Source organism: Octopus bimaculoides, chromosome 11 (assembly GCF_046866305.1).
Source record: "Octopus bimaculoides isolate indiv1 chromosome 11, ASM4686630v1, whole genome shotgun sequence".
Classification (NCBI taxonomy): domain Eukaryota; kingdom Metazoa; phylum Mollusca; class Cephalopoda; order Octopoda; family Octopodidae; genus Octopus; species Octopus bimaculoides.
In genome coordinates, this window is record NC_142938.1 from 83,585,527 (window position 1) to 83,602,947 (window position 17,421).

Here is a 17,421-nt window from a genome sequence, read left to right on the forward strand (position 1 = left end):
AACTGCTTACTTTGTCATATCTGTGTATATATCAGACTTGGCAAGGACTGGGCAGCCCGAGATGATGTGGTCAACTGCCTCATTGTGCTGGTTGCACATTCTGCATTTACTGTTGGGGCCTGTTTTCATTATTTTAATTTTATAATTGTTCGTAGTCAGGCATTAGTCTTGTGCAGCGAGAATCAGTCCTTCCATTTCTGCTTTTAGTCCAGAGCTTTTGAGCCATTGTTGACTTTTACTGAGGCTCACTTCCTCTCTGTCAAGCCTTGCAGGGTATTGGCCATAAAGTGATTTTTCTCACCATTTCTTCTTCAGTATTATTATTATTATTATTACCATTATTCATTATTATTCGTTATTTATTATTATTATAATAATAATAAGGCAACAAGCTAGCAGAATCCTTTTGCCATTGGACAAAATGCTTAGCAGCATTTCTTCTAGCTTTTCATTTTTAAGTTCAAATTCTGCCAAGGTAACTTTACCCTTTATCCTTTTGAGGTCAATAAAATAAGTATCGGTTGAGCACTGGAGTCAAGGTAATGGACTGCCCCCCTCCCCTCAAAATTGCTGATCTTGTGCCAAAATTTGACACAATTATCATTATTATTATTATTAATTGTATGGGTTGGTCATTGCTTTTATTTTATTTTCAGAACATAGATTTTCATTCCTCTTTTTCGTCTGGAATAAATTTAATTGAAAATCAGGTGAATAATGTTAAGGTAAGGACTAGCACAACAACAAGCACACATTGCACAAATGTCAGCCTCTTCAGTTTGCTTCTCATAGGTTTTCAGATGGTTGGCTCGTTAGAAAGTCATCATCCAACAGGCTGGTTATTCACATCCTGCCGCCAACCTGCCTTGCACTGTGTCTCTGGCTAAGATACATGTCTATCTTAGACTCAGCTCTCTTATATGTTTATTGGTTAACATTAATATACACACTTGGAAAGCATTCCATCAAAATAATGATATCCCATTGTTCTCGATATAACTATAAACTCAGTCAACATCTTCTTGATCACTTTGAATAACTTCACCATCGATATCTGCCTGAGTAAATCCTTCAAAAGCGTCATCTCAGTCAGAATCAAACAAGATTTCTTCCAGAAAAAGCTTCAAATGCAGTAGCAGCCATTTACGTTCATTAAAAAGATCCAAGAACTAAGTTCAATTTCAAAAGCTCCATTACCTTGTGGTTAGAATATAAATAATGGAAATGGCACCTGAAAATGGAAGTTTAAACTCCTTCTGAATTGGAAATAGCTTGCTTACAGCTTAAAGTACCAGAAATCGATATAGCAGTGTGTTTATTTTAAGCACCCTTCTCAAAGCAACAAAATACCCCTGCAGTTACAGGGGAGAAAACATGTGAGCGACAAATTGCAACAACAGTGTAGAGAAGGTTAATGAAGAAATCCCATAAAGTCCTGTAGCTATTATCTTCTATCATGTTCCCTGGATCATGTTTATACCACTTTTCTGCTACTTTGAATCCATACTTGTCTTACATCCCAGTTCAGTCTTTTACCTACACAATCATGCCTTCATTTATACTCTTTTTGTCCTAGTTTACTGCACTCACTTAAGCGAGGGTCAATACTTTTGTCTCCTTTCTCACAGATTCTGCATTTGCTCATTAGCTGAGTTTTAACTTTTGTTTTTATTAACTTTATTCTAATGACTTTTCTCTCAAAATTTTTGACCTTTGACCTAAATCAAAAACAGTTGCTGTTGTTATTGTTTATTCATCTTATTTTCATGGCATGCGTTCACTGCACAGTGTTTGAACATGTGCAGTCTTTTGTTTTGACTTTGTTGCATTTCTTGTGTTAAAAGTAGCTTATGTATTATTATCAATTATTGTTGTTGTTGTTGTTTATAATTTCTTATATCTAAACAAAAAATTAAATGTGTCAACTTCTGACCTTTACATTTTGTTTGTTGTTGATGTTGTTTCATTTGTTGTTTATTATTATTATTATTGTTGTTCTTGTTATCATTTTCCTTTATTATATTTGAAAATACATAAAACTACAATATCATCTGTCAATTTTGACCATTTCCTCTGCTAAGAACCCATTGTCAGTGATTTCCATATCAATCATAACAGACAGTGGCTGGGGTGGGGGCCTGGAGTTGTCAGAAATGGCAACTAAATGATCCATATCTTCATCAACATCAGCATTTTACTTCTTTTTGTTTTATTTTCCTCTGTCATATCAACATGGGTTGGGTCGGTATTATTGAGCAACCTGCCATGACACCTTATCACCTCTTTTGTGAGGTTCAGCCAACCAAAGAAAACTTAGCTTTGTCTACCTCAACTCTCTGTTCAGAACCTGAGTTAGATTTTGACTTTCAACTCCCAACTTTTCAGTCCTTGAATCCGAGATGGTTTGTCTCATGCTTTCTTGTTAACAAACAGACAACACTATTAATGAAACTGTTGTTTGTAGTCAGTGAATGAGCACATGTTGAGGAAAATATGAAATCATATGCAAACACCCATCTTCATACACACACACACACACACACACACATTTGCCAAGTTTGACCCCTAAATCTACAAGTTTTTTTCATTCTCTCTCTGTTTTCTCTTATTCCTTTCTGCTGAAGATCATAGGTTTGAAACATAAAAGTCTTTTTCATTTTCCTAAGCATCAAACTAATACACCTGCTTGTTGTTCATACACCTGTCTTTTATTTTCTGTAAATTTCAACCATATATATATTTTTATATATAGTGTTGGCACCTGTGCCAGTGGAGCACTGACAGCACCGTCTGAGCTTGATCATTACCAGAGCAGCTGTCTGGCTTCCATGCCAGTGGCATGTAAATAGCACCATTTGAGCGTGATCGTTACCAGCATCGCCTTACTGGCACTTGTGCCACTGGACTGGCTCCTGTGCAGGTGGCACATAAAATACACCATTTTGAGTGTGGCCGTTGCCAGTACCGCCTGGCTGGCCTTCATGCTGGTGGCACGTAAAAGCACCCACTACACTCTCGGAATGGTTGGCGTTAAGAAGGGCATCCAGCTGTAGAAACTCTGCCAAATCAGATTGGAGCCTGGTGTAGCCATCAGGTTCGCCAGTCCTCAGTCAAATCATCCAACCCATGCTAGCATGGAAGGCGGACGTTAAACGATGATGATGATGATATATATCAGTAAATCACAAATCTGAAAGAGAAGCACACTCTAAGTTATAGAGCAGTAGAGTAATTAAATAAAGATAGTTATGGCCAGTCTTAGGGATTAGTCTAGGTTTCACATCCATAAAGCACTTAGCTTTATGGCATTTCTTCAGACCCTAATGGCTGGTGGCCTATAACCACTCTTCAGAATGGAGGGAGACAAGACTTCATAGTTACCTGTTGAATGCACAGGCAAAGGAGAAGGGTTAAGCACAAGGGAATGTGATCAGATTGTAGGTTCCAGGACTTCAGTGGGATTCTCCTGAAGTGTCAGTAGATGATGTAGTATCCCAGTTCTTCTAGGATCTTCCATGAGATTACATGTAGAGTTCTTTCCTCCATCAGTGTCTAAAGAAATGTCATAAAACTAAGCACTTTATGAACGTGAAACCTAGGGTAACCCCATAAACTGAACATAATTATCTTTATCTCATATATATATATATATATGAATATATACATATATATATATATATATAAGAAAACCTGTCCACCACAGCAGAATTGATGCTGGTGCTTATGCCACATAAAACTTTTTCATGCTGGTACCACATGAAAAGCATCCAGTAAATTCTGTGAAGTGGTTGGCATTTGGAGGAGCATCCAGCTTTAAAAAAACATACCAGAACAGACAACGGAGCTTTGTGCATCCCCCAGCCTTTCCAGATCCAGTCAAACTGTCCAATCCATGCCAAAATGGAAGACAGACATTAAACGATGATGATTATGTATGTATATATGTATATGGAGGCATATGGCTTAGTGGTTAGGGTGATGCACTCATGATTGTAAGATTGTGGTTTCAATTCTTGGACTAGGCAATGTGTTGTGTTCTTGTGCGAAGCACCTCATTTCATATTGCTTCAGTTCATGTAGCTGCTAAGAATGAGTAATCCTGCAACAGACTAGCATCACATCCAGGAAGGGAATTTATACGTCACAGAATCCATACACACACACACACACACATACTGTACATATATACAACAGGTGTCTTTCAGTTTTCATCCACCAAATCTACTCACTAAACTTTCACTAGCCCAGCACTACAAGTCGTCACTCAGTGGGACTGAACCCAAAATCATGTGTTTCAGAAGCAAGCTTCTTAACCACACAACCACCCCTGTGTATGTGTATACATTAGGTCGTTGTTGTTGTGGGGTTTATTATTATTATTATTATTATTATTATGAAACACCCCCACCCCCACCGCAGAAGAAGCAGTTATCAAGAACTTTGCTGGATTTCCCAGAACAGTGAAAGCAATGTGGTTGATGTAGGTGAGCATCAGTTGGGAAGGGGTTCGAAAGGTCAGGTTTCCTGTGGAGGGAACAAGTGAGAGAAGTGTTCAGTGTAGGGCGTGGAAGGTGAGACAACAGAGTATGGTGAATGGAAGGGGGAGGAGGAGGAGGAATAGGAGATACTAGAGTGTCATGTAGGTCGAAATGGAAGCATATATGGCTGAGAGAGAGAGAGAGAGAGAGAGCATTTTAATGGCAGAAGGACTTCTTATAGTTGATTCAGAAATAGGGAGGTACATCCATACCTACGTACATACATACATACATACATGCACATACATATATGTATGTATGTGTGCCTGTCTGTATGTGTGTGTGTGTGTACACACAGATAGAGAAAATCAGCCTCAGTCCTCTGAAACAATAAAAGACAAAGTTGACCACAGTGAGATTTGAACTCAGAAAGCATAGAACAAGAAGAACTACTGCAAAGTATTCTCTTCTCTGATGGTCTGATCATTCAGCTTAATTCACCTCCAGAAAGACAAAATATATTTGGGAAACACAAGCCATTAGAGAGAGGGAAAATATGCCAAAAACTATTCGGAAGATTCTCTTGTGATGTACAGCTCTTTTGCTGGTCAAAACGGCAAATCACCATCTTTAGGAAATGACCTCAGCCACACTAAGGAAATTATAAGAATATATTGTATGTATGTGAACCTGTCTGTATGTGTGTGTGTGTGTGTGTGATCTCACCCAACACTAAGTGAATTATAAGAATATAGACAAGATACTTAAATTTTTCAGTCCAATGCTGTAAATTGACTCTTCCCTTTTCTTTTTCCTCTTTATATCCTTAATTGCTTTATCTACCCTGGTACTGTTGATCTGGATAGCTGGTCCCTCAATTGGGTCAACATTTCACAAATTCTCTTCCTCCCAGTCATTCTCTACATTCACCAGTCTTATATAATGGCATTTCCAAGCCTCTTTCTTTGCAGAATCATTAAATGCAAATGCACCATCATCCTTGCAGACACATTTCTCTCCTATGACATTATAATTTTCTCTCACACATTGTCTTGCAATCCAAAATACTTCAGTTTTTTGGGTCCTCACATCACTGAACATTGGCAAACTTCTTTTCTGCTACTCTCTTGGTTAAAACTGGGAAAGAGATGTGGGAGGAAATACAGGAAGGAAAGATGTTATTCAGCATCTGAAAAGATGGTTTCTGTGATCATTTGATACCAGACATGTCACATCAGTTGTTCTTGCTTTTTATCTATCATCATTCAAGCATGGTGAAACTGTTGGCTTTACTGGGGGTGAGGGTCACGTAAGCATTGTAAATATAAGAGTTACTGCTGCAAATGTAAATATGCCAATGATAGATTAAGTAAGTAAATGGGCAGCTATATGGTTAGTCCATTATATATAGAAAGAGAGGAAGTGGGAGACAGAGAAGAGAGGAAGAGAGAGAGAGAGAGGAAGAAGGAGAGAGAGAGAGGAATAGGGAGGGAAAGAGAGAAGAAGAAGGAGGCAGGTGGTTTGGTAGGGATGGAGGGACAGAGGTATGCTGGTCTTCTGGTGCAGAAGTAAGACTGAACCCTGTAGGAGTTTTCAGTATAAGAGAAGAAATTATTGGTATGAGAGAACGGATTTTCGGTATTGGTGGTGGAGGGTGGGAAAGGGTACATACATTGCAAACAAGCAATGGCTAACTTTGCCACATGAAAATCGAAATAGCATATATATACACACACACACACACATCTGTGTGTGTGTGTGTGACTGTGTTTCTACCCCCACCATCACTTGACAACCAATGTTGCTGTGTTTACGTCCCCGTAACTCAGCCGTTTGGCAAAACACACTGATAGAATTGGTATTAGGCTTACAAAGAATAAATCCTGGGGTCGATTTCTTCGACCAAAGGTGGTGCTCCAGCATGGCTGCAGTCACATGACCAAAACAAGTAAAACAATTTAAAACTATGCCATTTTAATCCTGAGCAATGCCGGGTATCTCTACTAATATCTTTCTCTCTGTCTATATATATATATATATATATATATATATATATATATGGCGTTAGGAAGGGCATCCAGCTGTAGAAACCCTGCCAAATCAGATTGGAGCCTGGTATAGCCATCTGGTTCACCAGTCCTCAGTCAAACCGTCCAACCCATGCTAGCATGGAAAGCGGACGTAAACGATGATGATGATATATACTCTTTTACTTGTTTCAGTCATTTAATTGGGGCCATGCTGGAGCACCGCCTTTAGTTGAGCATATCAACCCCAGGAGTTATTCTTTGTAAGCCTAGTACTTATTCTATTGATCACTTTTGCTGAACTGCTAGGTTATGGGGACATAAACACACCACCATCGGTTGTCAAGCGATGTTGTGGGGACAAACAGATACACAAACATATACACACACATACATATATATATATATATATATATATATATATATATATACATATATACGACGGGCTTCTTTCAGTTTCCGTCTACCAAATCCACTCACAAGGCTTTGGTCAGCCCAAGGCTATAGTAGAAGACATTTGCCCAAGGTGCCACACAGTGGGAATGAACCCGGAAACATGTGGTAGGTAAGAAAGCTACTTACCACACAGCCACTCCTGTGACCTGATCTGAGATCGTGTGCTGGAACGAAAACAATTGCAGCATGGAAGGTGTTTATAAGCCATTTAAAATAACACACAAAATCCATTAGATTCACTTCAACATTTAAATTTAATTTGTCAAAATATTTTCGTCGCTTTGAGACCGCGACCTGTTCACTGACAAAATTCTGTGCTGCACAGGTCGCGGTCTCAAAGCGACGAAAATATTTTGACAAATTAAATTTAAATGTTGAAGTGAATCTAATGGATTTTGTGTGTTATTTTAAATGGCTTATAAACACCTTCCACGCTGCAATTGTTATATATATATATATATATATATGTATATATATATATATATATATATATATATATATATATATATATATGTATATAGTTAAAATTTATAGGAAAACAAACGACGTAGACAGGTGTATGAACAACAAGCAAGCGTATTAGTTTGACGCTTGGGAAAAATTTGGTAGAATAGGCAGAAGAAATAGAACTTAATACATGAGAATATATATATACTTTTTTATAATTTTTAACCTGGAGAAAGTTCCAAAAGTGATTCAAGTGTTGAGAGTTTGGTCAGTTTGATAAGCACCAGGCACAAAACACTCAGTTTCTGAGTCACTCTTGTGGCTTTGTGCCAATTAAAAATTAATAAAAGGTGTGTATATGTGTGTGTGTATACATATATATATATACATATATATATATATATATACACATGCATACACACACATGTATACACACGCACACACACATGTAAGGATATGAAAATGAATATAAACGTATGTATGTATATATATATGTATGCATCTATACATATATATACCATTCACTCACACATAATCTACACACACACAATTTAATGAAATCTATTATTTTTATTTTTCTATAGAGAAAAAAATGACCGTACAAGAAGATGCAAGACATGATGAGAACAGTTTGGAAGAAGGAGCAATAATTTGAAGCATATTGCCTTTGACTTATGGTTAAATATGACTGAATAAGATTTGAACCTGTCAATCAACCAAACATTTATGTTTGACAGTGTCAAATGTCAACTACTGAATAGTGAAATGATTTCAGTAGTTTTGCTCCAATGTATCATAGGTTTACTGCATGCGACTTTTTGGCAGCATCAGTTTTCATAGTATATCAGACCCTTTTAATTTTAAGATTTATATATATATATATATACACACACATATATATATATGCTATCTATCTACCTATCTATCTATATATATATATATATATATATATATATATATATATATATATATATATATGTAGAAAAAAATTTAAGGTACTCAGAAATCTGGATGTTTGTACATTTACAGATTTTTATTAATGTTACATATTAAATAAAGCGCTTTTCACCTAGTCGTGTAGGATTTTCAATTTGAAAATCCTACAAGACTAAGTGAAAAGCGCTTTATTTAATATGTAACATTAATAAAAATCTGTAAATGTACAAACATCCAGATTTCTGAGTACCTTAATTTTTTTCTATATAATTTCTGTACATGACCTCCAAACCTTCCAATATATATATATATATATATATATATATATATATATACTTAGATATTTTATTCTGACAGCTTTTCTTGTGTTACTAATTATAGTTATTAGTAATACAGTATGAGATCAAACTACTAACAGCTTTAATATATACTAACCTTTAATTTTAGGAATTAGTGATTTCTGTTTATCATTTAGAAAGTTTAATATAAAACTGGATTCAGTTGAAAGCAAAATTCTGAATGGATTTGTATGAGATTTGTAGGGAGATTTTTGCATGATTTATAAATTAATTTTAGTTCATTGTTCAAAATATCTTCTTTCTATGATAGATAGATATGTTCAGTAAAAAATAATCATTGGATTGAGATTGGTAACATATGAGACAAAATGCTGTGCAGTATTTAGTTTTGTCCCTTAGCTTTCTGAGTTCAAATCCCACAAAGGTCAGCTGGTGCCACTTTGGTGTGCAGTTTACTTGGCCGTTTACATTTCAGTGTGCAGTCTAACCCTAAACCCTAAATCCTAATACTAAACTTTAAACTTAAACCCTAATCCCTAACACTGACCCTAACCCTAACCCTAACCCTAACCCTATCACTAATCCAGAACAGTTCATTTCACAGCATAGGCTATAAATACTGCACATGCTAAAATAGCAAGGGTCAGCTTTACTGTTTATGTTCCCATGGCTGATGAAATAAATTCCAGTTAATTACTAGGACTGATCTAATTGATAAGAAGCCTTCTTCCAAATATGATGTCATGTGATGTGTTACAAATCAAAAGATACAGCACAAATGATGCCAGTCTCTACTTACATCTGCTTTGACAACATATCATCCTAATTGTGTAGGAGCCACTTGAACACCAAATATAACTGAAATAACGTTAATAGAACAATCCTCTTCAAAGCAAGTAGCACCACTTGAGAAGTGCTTTGACACCTCTTCACCACCACCAAAAAAGCATGGCAGATTTCAAGTGTCACCAATAAAAATGCCATTTGTTGATGGACAGCTTCCATCTCCAAAAATGGCAGGCATGGAAAGTTTTCTTAAGAAATTTGCTTTTCCAACTGTACAGTTTTGAGTTGAGTTCTACTGTGTTGCATCTTGGATGTCTTTTGCTCTGTAATTCAACCAAAGCCTTGTGTGTGGATTTGGCAGAGAGAAACTGAGAGAAGCTTGTCATGTGCATATATGTGTGTGTAAATATATATATTTATGTGTATGCATGTGTATGTTTGTGTGTGAGTGTGTATATATTTGTGTCTCCTTACCTTGATACTGCATGACTGATTTAGTGAATGTCATTCCTTTTCAATATTCTACGAAAACATGTTTGTCCTTGCTTGGAAACAGGTAAGGGTTGGTTACAGGAAGGGCATCCAGCCACAGAAAATCTACTGCCACAAATTCCATCTGAGCCCTGCAAATAAAAAATTGGATAGGAAAACGACAACAACGATGATGATGATGATGATGGTGGTGGTGGTGGTCTTTATTGACTACTAAGCGACATACTATAGAAGAATGCTTAATGCATCACCTCAGTCTAACCTCACAACCTGGTCCTTCGGTGACCTTGGCAAAGTCAACTCTGTTGCAAGCCTTCATGCCAGATCCTCAGTCTAAGGAAAGTTTCTTCCTTTCATCCCACCAGCCTTTCAAGGTCTAGATAAAGGGCATGGGTACTGCCCTTCCTACTCTTATAAACATTAAAAGAAAAAACATTTAAAAAACTCCAGATTCAGCTCCACATATCACCTGCATGGGAAGACATTTTTGCAGAGAATCAAATGACATGAAGGAAAGATTTTCTCCACAATTACATTTTAAACTATGAATAAAGAAATGTTAACCTTAAGATCAAAACAGTAAATGCCAGACTAACCAAAGCCTTAGGTTAGTGAAATTGAATCTTTGTTAAATCACACTTTACCATTTTCAGAAAGCAAAGATTTCTTTCACTTTATTTTCATATCTTTTTCTTTAAGACAATAGCAATCATGATTCTTTTGGGATGATCTTTGAGACTGACGGAGGAGAATCTTGTTATTCTCAACCTGGAGAGGATTTGGACTTAGCCAATGTGTCTTCTTTTTGCAGGAAGATAGATTTGGCTTCTGTTTCTAGCAGGTTGAGCAACTATAAAGAAGCTCATGCTTTTTTTTTTTTTTTTTTTTTTTTGTAGTTGTTTATTCATCCTCATCCTTGTTTCTGCATCTACTTTTCCATGTTTGCATAAGCGAGACAGAATTCATTGAGGGCAGATTTTCTATGACCAAATACCCTTAGCTGCCCTTCTTGCAACTAACCTTCACCTGTTTTCAAGCAAGGTAATACTTCTTTAAAGCCAGATATATTTATACAGATGGTCGCAAACAAAGGATACTACTAGTGTGGCTATGATGCTCACAATTATGTCAAGACAAAAACACATATATGTACAATGGGATTCTTTCAGTTTCTGTCTACCAAATTCACTCACAAGGATGTGGTTGGGTACATAACTTCTTAACCACATAGCCTTGCCCACATTTTGCGTGAGATCATAACCCTTTTGTGGTTATTTTCCATCATAAAACTATTGGAAGTAATCCAGCACACTTTTTTATTATTAAATATGTACCAGCATTCTTTTATAATTAAACTAGTATTCTTGTGTTGTCAAAAATGACAATCAGGTTATTTATTTTTGCATTTGTTTTACTATTCTGGTATGGGTTAGACATAAATAGAGAAATTGTCTGACAGCCAGATATCCCTGTAGTCACTAAACTTTACTTGTTTTTGAGGTCAGGGGTCTTTTATTTCACATGTCTTTGTAGGTACAAATCCAATGAATGATTTGTTGACAAGAAGTAACTGTTTGTTGTTCATGGTCTTTGGAGAATATGTTAATGAACAATACGCATACACATTCATATGCATGTATGCATATACATACATACATCGTCATCATCATCATTTAGCATCCATTTGTCCATGCTGACATGAGTTGGACGGAATAAAAACAATAATCCTGGATGGAATTTATAAACATTTTACATGCATTAAAATGTTTATAAATTCCATCCAAGATTATAGGATTATTGTTTTTATTACTATATATACACACACACACACACACACATATATATATATATATATATATATATATATATATATATATATATATATATATATCATCATCATCATTGTTTAAAATCTGCTTTCCATGCTAGCATGGGTTGGACGATTTGACTGAGGACTGGCGAACCAGCTGGTTGCCCTTCCAAATGCGAACCACTCCGAGAGTGTAGTGGGTGCTTTTACGTGCCACCAACACGAGGGCCAGTTAGGTGGTACTGGCAACAGCCACGCTCAAGTGGTGTTTTTTACATGCCACCTGCACAGGAGCTAGTCCAACAAGACTGGCAATGACCTCGAATGCTTTTTCACATGTCACAGGCACAACTGCCAATAAGGCAACACTGGTAACGAACATGTTTGAATGGTGGTTTTTACGTGCCACCGGCACAGAAGCCAGTCAGCTGCTCTGGTAGCGATCACGTTTGGATGGTGCTCTAAGCATTCCACCGGCACAGAAGCCAGTCAGCTGCTCTGGTAGCGATCACGTTTGGATGGTGCTCTAAGCATTCCACCGGCACAGAAGCCAGTCAGCTGCTCTGGTAGCGATCACGTTTGGATGGTGCTCTAAGCATTCCACCGGCACAGAAGCCAGTCAGCTGCTCTGGTAGCGATCACGTTTGGATGGTGCTCTAAGCATTCCACCGGCACAGAAGCCAGTCAGCTGCTCTGGTAGCGATCACGTTTGGATGGTGCTCTAAGCATTCCACCGGCACAGAAGCCAGTCAGCTGCTCTGGTAGCGATCACGTTTGGATGGTGCTCTAAGCATTCCACCGGCACAGAAGCCAGTCAGCTGCTCTGGTAGCGATCACGTTTGGATGGTGCTCTAAGCATTCCACCGGCACAGAAGCCAGTCAGCTGCTCTGGTAGCGATCACGTTTGGATGGTGCTCTAAGCATTCCACCGGCACAGAAGCCAGTCAGCTGCTCTGGTAGCGATCACGTTTGGATGGTGCTCTAAGCATTCCACCGGCACAGAAGCCAGTCAGCTGCTCTGGTAGCGATCACGTTTGGATGGTGCTCTAAGCATTCCACCGGCACAGAAGCCAGTCAGCTGCTCTGGTAGCGATCACGTTTGGATGGTGCTCTAAGCATTCCACCGGCACAGAAGCCAGTCAGCTGCTCTGGCAGCAATCACACTTGGATGGTGCCCTTAGCGCTCCACTGGCACAGAAGCCAGTCATCGAATTTGCGAAGTTGATTTGATTTCAATTTCCTTTGCCTCAACAGGTCTTCGCAAGCAGAGTTTAGTGTCCAATGAAGGAAAGGTACACATAGACATAGAACACAAAGATATATTGCAATGATGCCCTTATGGTTGTGTGACCTTGCTAATTGGTAATGTCTGGAATTCTTTCGACTTTCTTCAGCTCATTGTTTTCTTTATAACCACAAGTGAAGGGGAAAACATTATATACCAAAAGCAATATGTTTCTTATGCATTTGTCAAAAACTGAAATAAAATCATTTCTCAAGTTGATAGAAAGGCAGACTAGAAAACATGTACATTTATTTTAGATCTTTCACCAGGGTTGTCACACTGGCTATGTTTTCTATACAATGTTAGTGTCTATTAACCCCCTATGCTCCCCCCCCCCCACTGCTCATATGAAATTTTCTTATGCCCCCACCCTTGTGTGTTAAGTGCAGTAGCACTTACACTGAGAGGCTTTGATCCAGCAACTCTGCCAAATTGTTGCTGGAACTTCATTGATCATACGTCTATATTTCATCAAGATTCACACAACACTAAAATAACAGAAACAAAATTTAATGTTGAATAATTATGATATGACGTGTAACAAACATCTGTTTAGCTAAATACTCTTTGTCACACGTTATGAAACATTTACTAGAAACATGTTTTTCTCAATTTAGTTTCTTTCCTTTTAATAAATATGTTAACATTGTATTGAACAGTTATAAATATCAACATTAATATTCTATACGTACTATAATAATCTTTCCTATTATGGGCACAAGGTCTGAAATTGGTGGAGGGGGGGGGGTCTAGTCAATTACATTGACCACAGTACTTAGCTGCTACTTATTTTATCGACCCCCAAAAAGATGAAAGGTAAAATCAAGCTTGGCAGAATTTGAACTCAGAACATAAAGACAGACAGAATGCCACCAATCTTTTAGTCCAGTGTGCTAACAACTCTACCAGCTTGCCAATTTTATACACATACAAATAATGATAAGTTATAATACTAAACTGTATAAAAAAATAAAGCCACAGCTACAATATTGATAAAAGACCAAGAATTATATATTTCTTTCCTTATCTTTCTGACTTACAAAAAAAGTTTCTTTGAGAGCATCCCCCCCCCTCTCTCTCTCTCTCTCTGAATTAAAACTAAATAATCTTATCTGGCTTCCATAGATGAATAAATTTTTCTAATTCAATATGGCACTGATGCGATCTATCCTGATCAAAATATGTGCAGTTGGAAAAATTGTCGGTATTGTGGGTGCCACTGATTGTTATCATTGTTATTGATACATTTAAATAAATACAAAATAAGTTGAATATGATGCTGTCCCTTAAAAAGGAAAAATTGAAGACCCAATCCCAATCAGACCAAATTATAGTTTTTTAATGAAATTTCCTTAAACCTTATGTCAAAATGTTTATTCAGTCCTTCTTATAAAATCAATACTAGAAAATCAATATTCAAAATTCATTTCTCTTCCCCCCCACCCCACCACCACCACCACTAAACAGATACTGGAGAGTCAGAAAGGACTGAACATTGCACTAAGTGCCTAATTGTATTTACACATCACCAAACCTTAGATACTGAGTTCAAATTCTGGTGGGATTAACTGATAGATTTTTTTTCTTTTAACTTTTTACTCTTTCAAGAGTTTAAGAAAGAACTGTAGATACCAGTAATATATTTGGGTGGGGTCAATTCACAGGACCAGATCTCTTCTCTGACCTTGTGTCAGAACAAGAAATCAATGTTTTCATCAACAAAAGTGCAAGTATAGGTGTGTGGTTTAAGAAGTTGATTCTGTAACCCCATCATCCTATGTTCAGGTATCTTAGGGTGTAGAAAAATCCCTTGTGAAAAATGTTCTTTTACAGAGATTGTGTGGAAGCCTGTCGCATATATTTGTTTGTTACAAAAGCATCACTGCTTACAAGTGGTGTCAGCCTGTCAGTCATTTCTGATTTTCCTTGAAAAAAATTTCTGACCATGGGGTTATATCATCTTCCTTGTGAAGCTGGTGAGGACTGGCAACAGGACAGGTAACTGGCTGTGGAAAATCTGCCTCAATAAATTCTATCTAACCCATTCAAGTGTGGAAAAGGGGATGTTTAAATTATCAGGATGATGATGAAGACAACGATGACAATGGCAACAACGAAAATGATGATGATGATGATGATGATGATAACACTGATGGTGATGATGATGATGATGATGATGATAACGATGGTGACAGCAACAACAACAAGAATGTTGACAGTGATGATGTTTGCAAATTTTAATTTCACCACTGCAACCAGGTCACCTGGACACAATTCCAGTTCAATGGAATTGTGTTAGTGATGAAAGTGAAATGGAAATTTGTTAAAATCCTCATTAGGGACTGATATTTTGTCCTATAATAATATGGTTGTGCCAGTGCCACAGAAAAAGTGGTTAGCAGCATTAGGAAGTGCATCCACCAGTAGAAACCGTTGCAGACATTGCAGCTTGATGCAATCCTCCAGCTTACTGGATTCTGTCAAACCATCCTGCCCATGCCATCATAGAAGATGATAATAATCAAGGGTTCTAATCACGTCATTAGCATTTCACTGGGCATGGTCCAATATTCTAAATTACCTCAGTTTATCTGGACATTTAAAAGAGTTGAGGGATGTTTTATAGGAAATTTGCTTGCTAGAAACTTGTCTTTGTCTCTATATCTTTATCTCACCCATGTAACACTTAAAATTAGAGTAAGTGTTACTATTATGGATAACTATAATTATTTAATCCAATAATAGCAATTTATTTAATTGACATTTCTCTTGTGTTTTTTTAATTTCATTTGCATGATGCATTGTTGGTTTCTACTTTTTGTTCTTAAAATTTATTTTAAAATAATTTGTGCGTGTTTGATATATCAAACTGCATATGATATGTTTGTTTTGTTTGGGATTTTGTATAAATCATTAAATTTATAATAAACTTGAATTTTCTTCAAAGATAATTTGTTTTATTCTTTATGTATATAAGTAAACTAACCTAGCCATCCATCCACCCATTCAACTATTTTTCTACCCATCCTCTTATCCAACCACTCATATTTATACAGTCACTCATCAATCCATACAGCCATGCACTCATCCGTCAATTCACCCATCCACCCATCTATACACCAGCCCATTTATCAACCCACCTACGTATCAAACCATAATATCCATCCATCCATCCATTCATCCGTCCGTCCCCCTATCTACCCATCCATCTACCTGTCTGAGTATACTTACCACCTATACCCATTCATCCACCCACCAGTTTATCCATCTGTACCCCCTCCTATCCAGCCACTGGTCCTTCAATCCAAAACTCTCACCAATGAAACCACCCAACCATAATATCCTTACTTAGAAATTCGGTTCAATACATACCAAACGCAGCCTGGTAAAAAAACAGACCAGGACTCCCGGCTTTCCAAAACACAAATAAACATTAGATTAAAACTGGTGAATAGAACACCAAAGCAAATTAAAAATACCTCTTCATCAATCAGCAAATACAAGTAAAACAAATATCATACCAAAAGAAATAACCAATTACAAGGCAGAAAAATGAAAGCCAATCAGTAAAAGCTAAAAGCAAACTAATGAACAAGCAAGAGACTACAGCAACATCAATGAATATGTAAGGTACAAAGCCAGTTTGTATCAGTTCTCACCTGAAGATTGTTATGCCATAAAACTTGAGTCACAAGATAAACATTCAATCTCAACAAAATATGCTGAGCTCTTCTTTTTTAACTTGTTTGATATAATTCAATATTTGAATATGTAAATATTTAGATATGCACAGTTGTTACTATCCTATAGTTTCATTTTATAAAACAAAAATAATTGTTGCTTACATTCTTTGTTTTTATTACTCTCTACATTTCTATTGAGTACTTTTTCTCCAAACTGTTACATGTACAACAGCAGTATGTGTGTGTGTGTGTGTGTGTGTATATATAGATATATAGATAGATATTCATATATACATATATGTATGGGACCAGTGTGCTGTAGTGATGATGGATTTTCATGTAATAGACCCCCACAATTAATATTATGCTTCTCTGCTGGCATGCTGACCAAAGGAATCTGCCTCTTCCATGACAATGCTCCAGTTCACAATGCACATGTTGCCCAGATGAAAGCACACTCCTGCAGCTATGAAGTCCTTCCTCATCCTCCTTACTCTCCAACCTGGCTGCCACCTCTTTCCAGCCATTATGTCCTTTTTAAAGAGGAAGCACTTTACGGATGATGATGATGATGATGAACTTATTTCCAAGATAAAGTCTTGGCTCCAGATGCAACCTACCAACTTCTACAGATCAGATTTTCTCAGCCGCCTAAACTAATGGAAGAAGTGTTTAACCATTGGTGGTGGTTACGTAGAGAAGGACTAATAATTATACCAAGT

General features: G+C 37.0%; 1 protein-coding gene and 1 long non-coding RNA gene across 9 annotated transcripts in view; one reads left to right on the forward strand and one right to left on the reverse strand.

Annotated features, from left to right (window-relative positions):
* Nucleotides 1–17,421, forward strand: part of LOC106878525 (GRAM domain-containing protein 4) — a 182,881-nt gene that overhangs the window by 140,864 nt on the left and 24,596 nt on the right. For 5 of the 7 annotated variants that reach the window (XM_052971959.2, XM_052971961.2, XM_052971962.2 and 2 more), the window contains one exon: nucleotides 657–725. The exons of the other annotated variants lie outside the window; for them this stretch is intronic. In XM_052971959.2, the coding sequence (XP_052827919.1) occupies nucleotides 657–725 (69 nt within the window). The remainder of the gene's footprint in view (nucleotides 1–656; nucleotides 726–17,421) is intronic. 7 annotated transcript variants of the gene reach the window in all.
* The window catches only part of LOC106877906 (uncharacterized), a 93,006-nt gene that overhangs the window by 35,812 nt on the left and 39,773 nt on the right, over nucleotides 1–17,421 (reverse strand). For both annotated transcript variants that reach the window (XR_016243743.1, XR_016243742.1), the window contains exon 6: nucleotides 9,904–10,052. This is a non-coding gene — a long non-coding RNA (uncharacterized LOC106877906). The remainder of the gene's footprint in view (nucleotides 1–9,903; nucleotides 10,053–17,421) is intronic.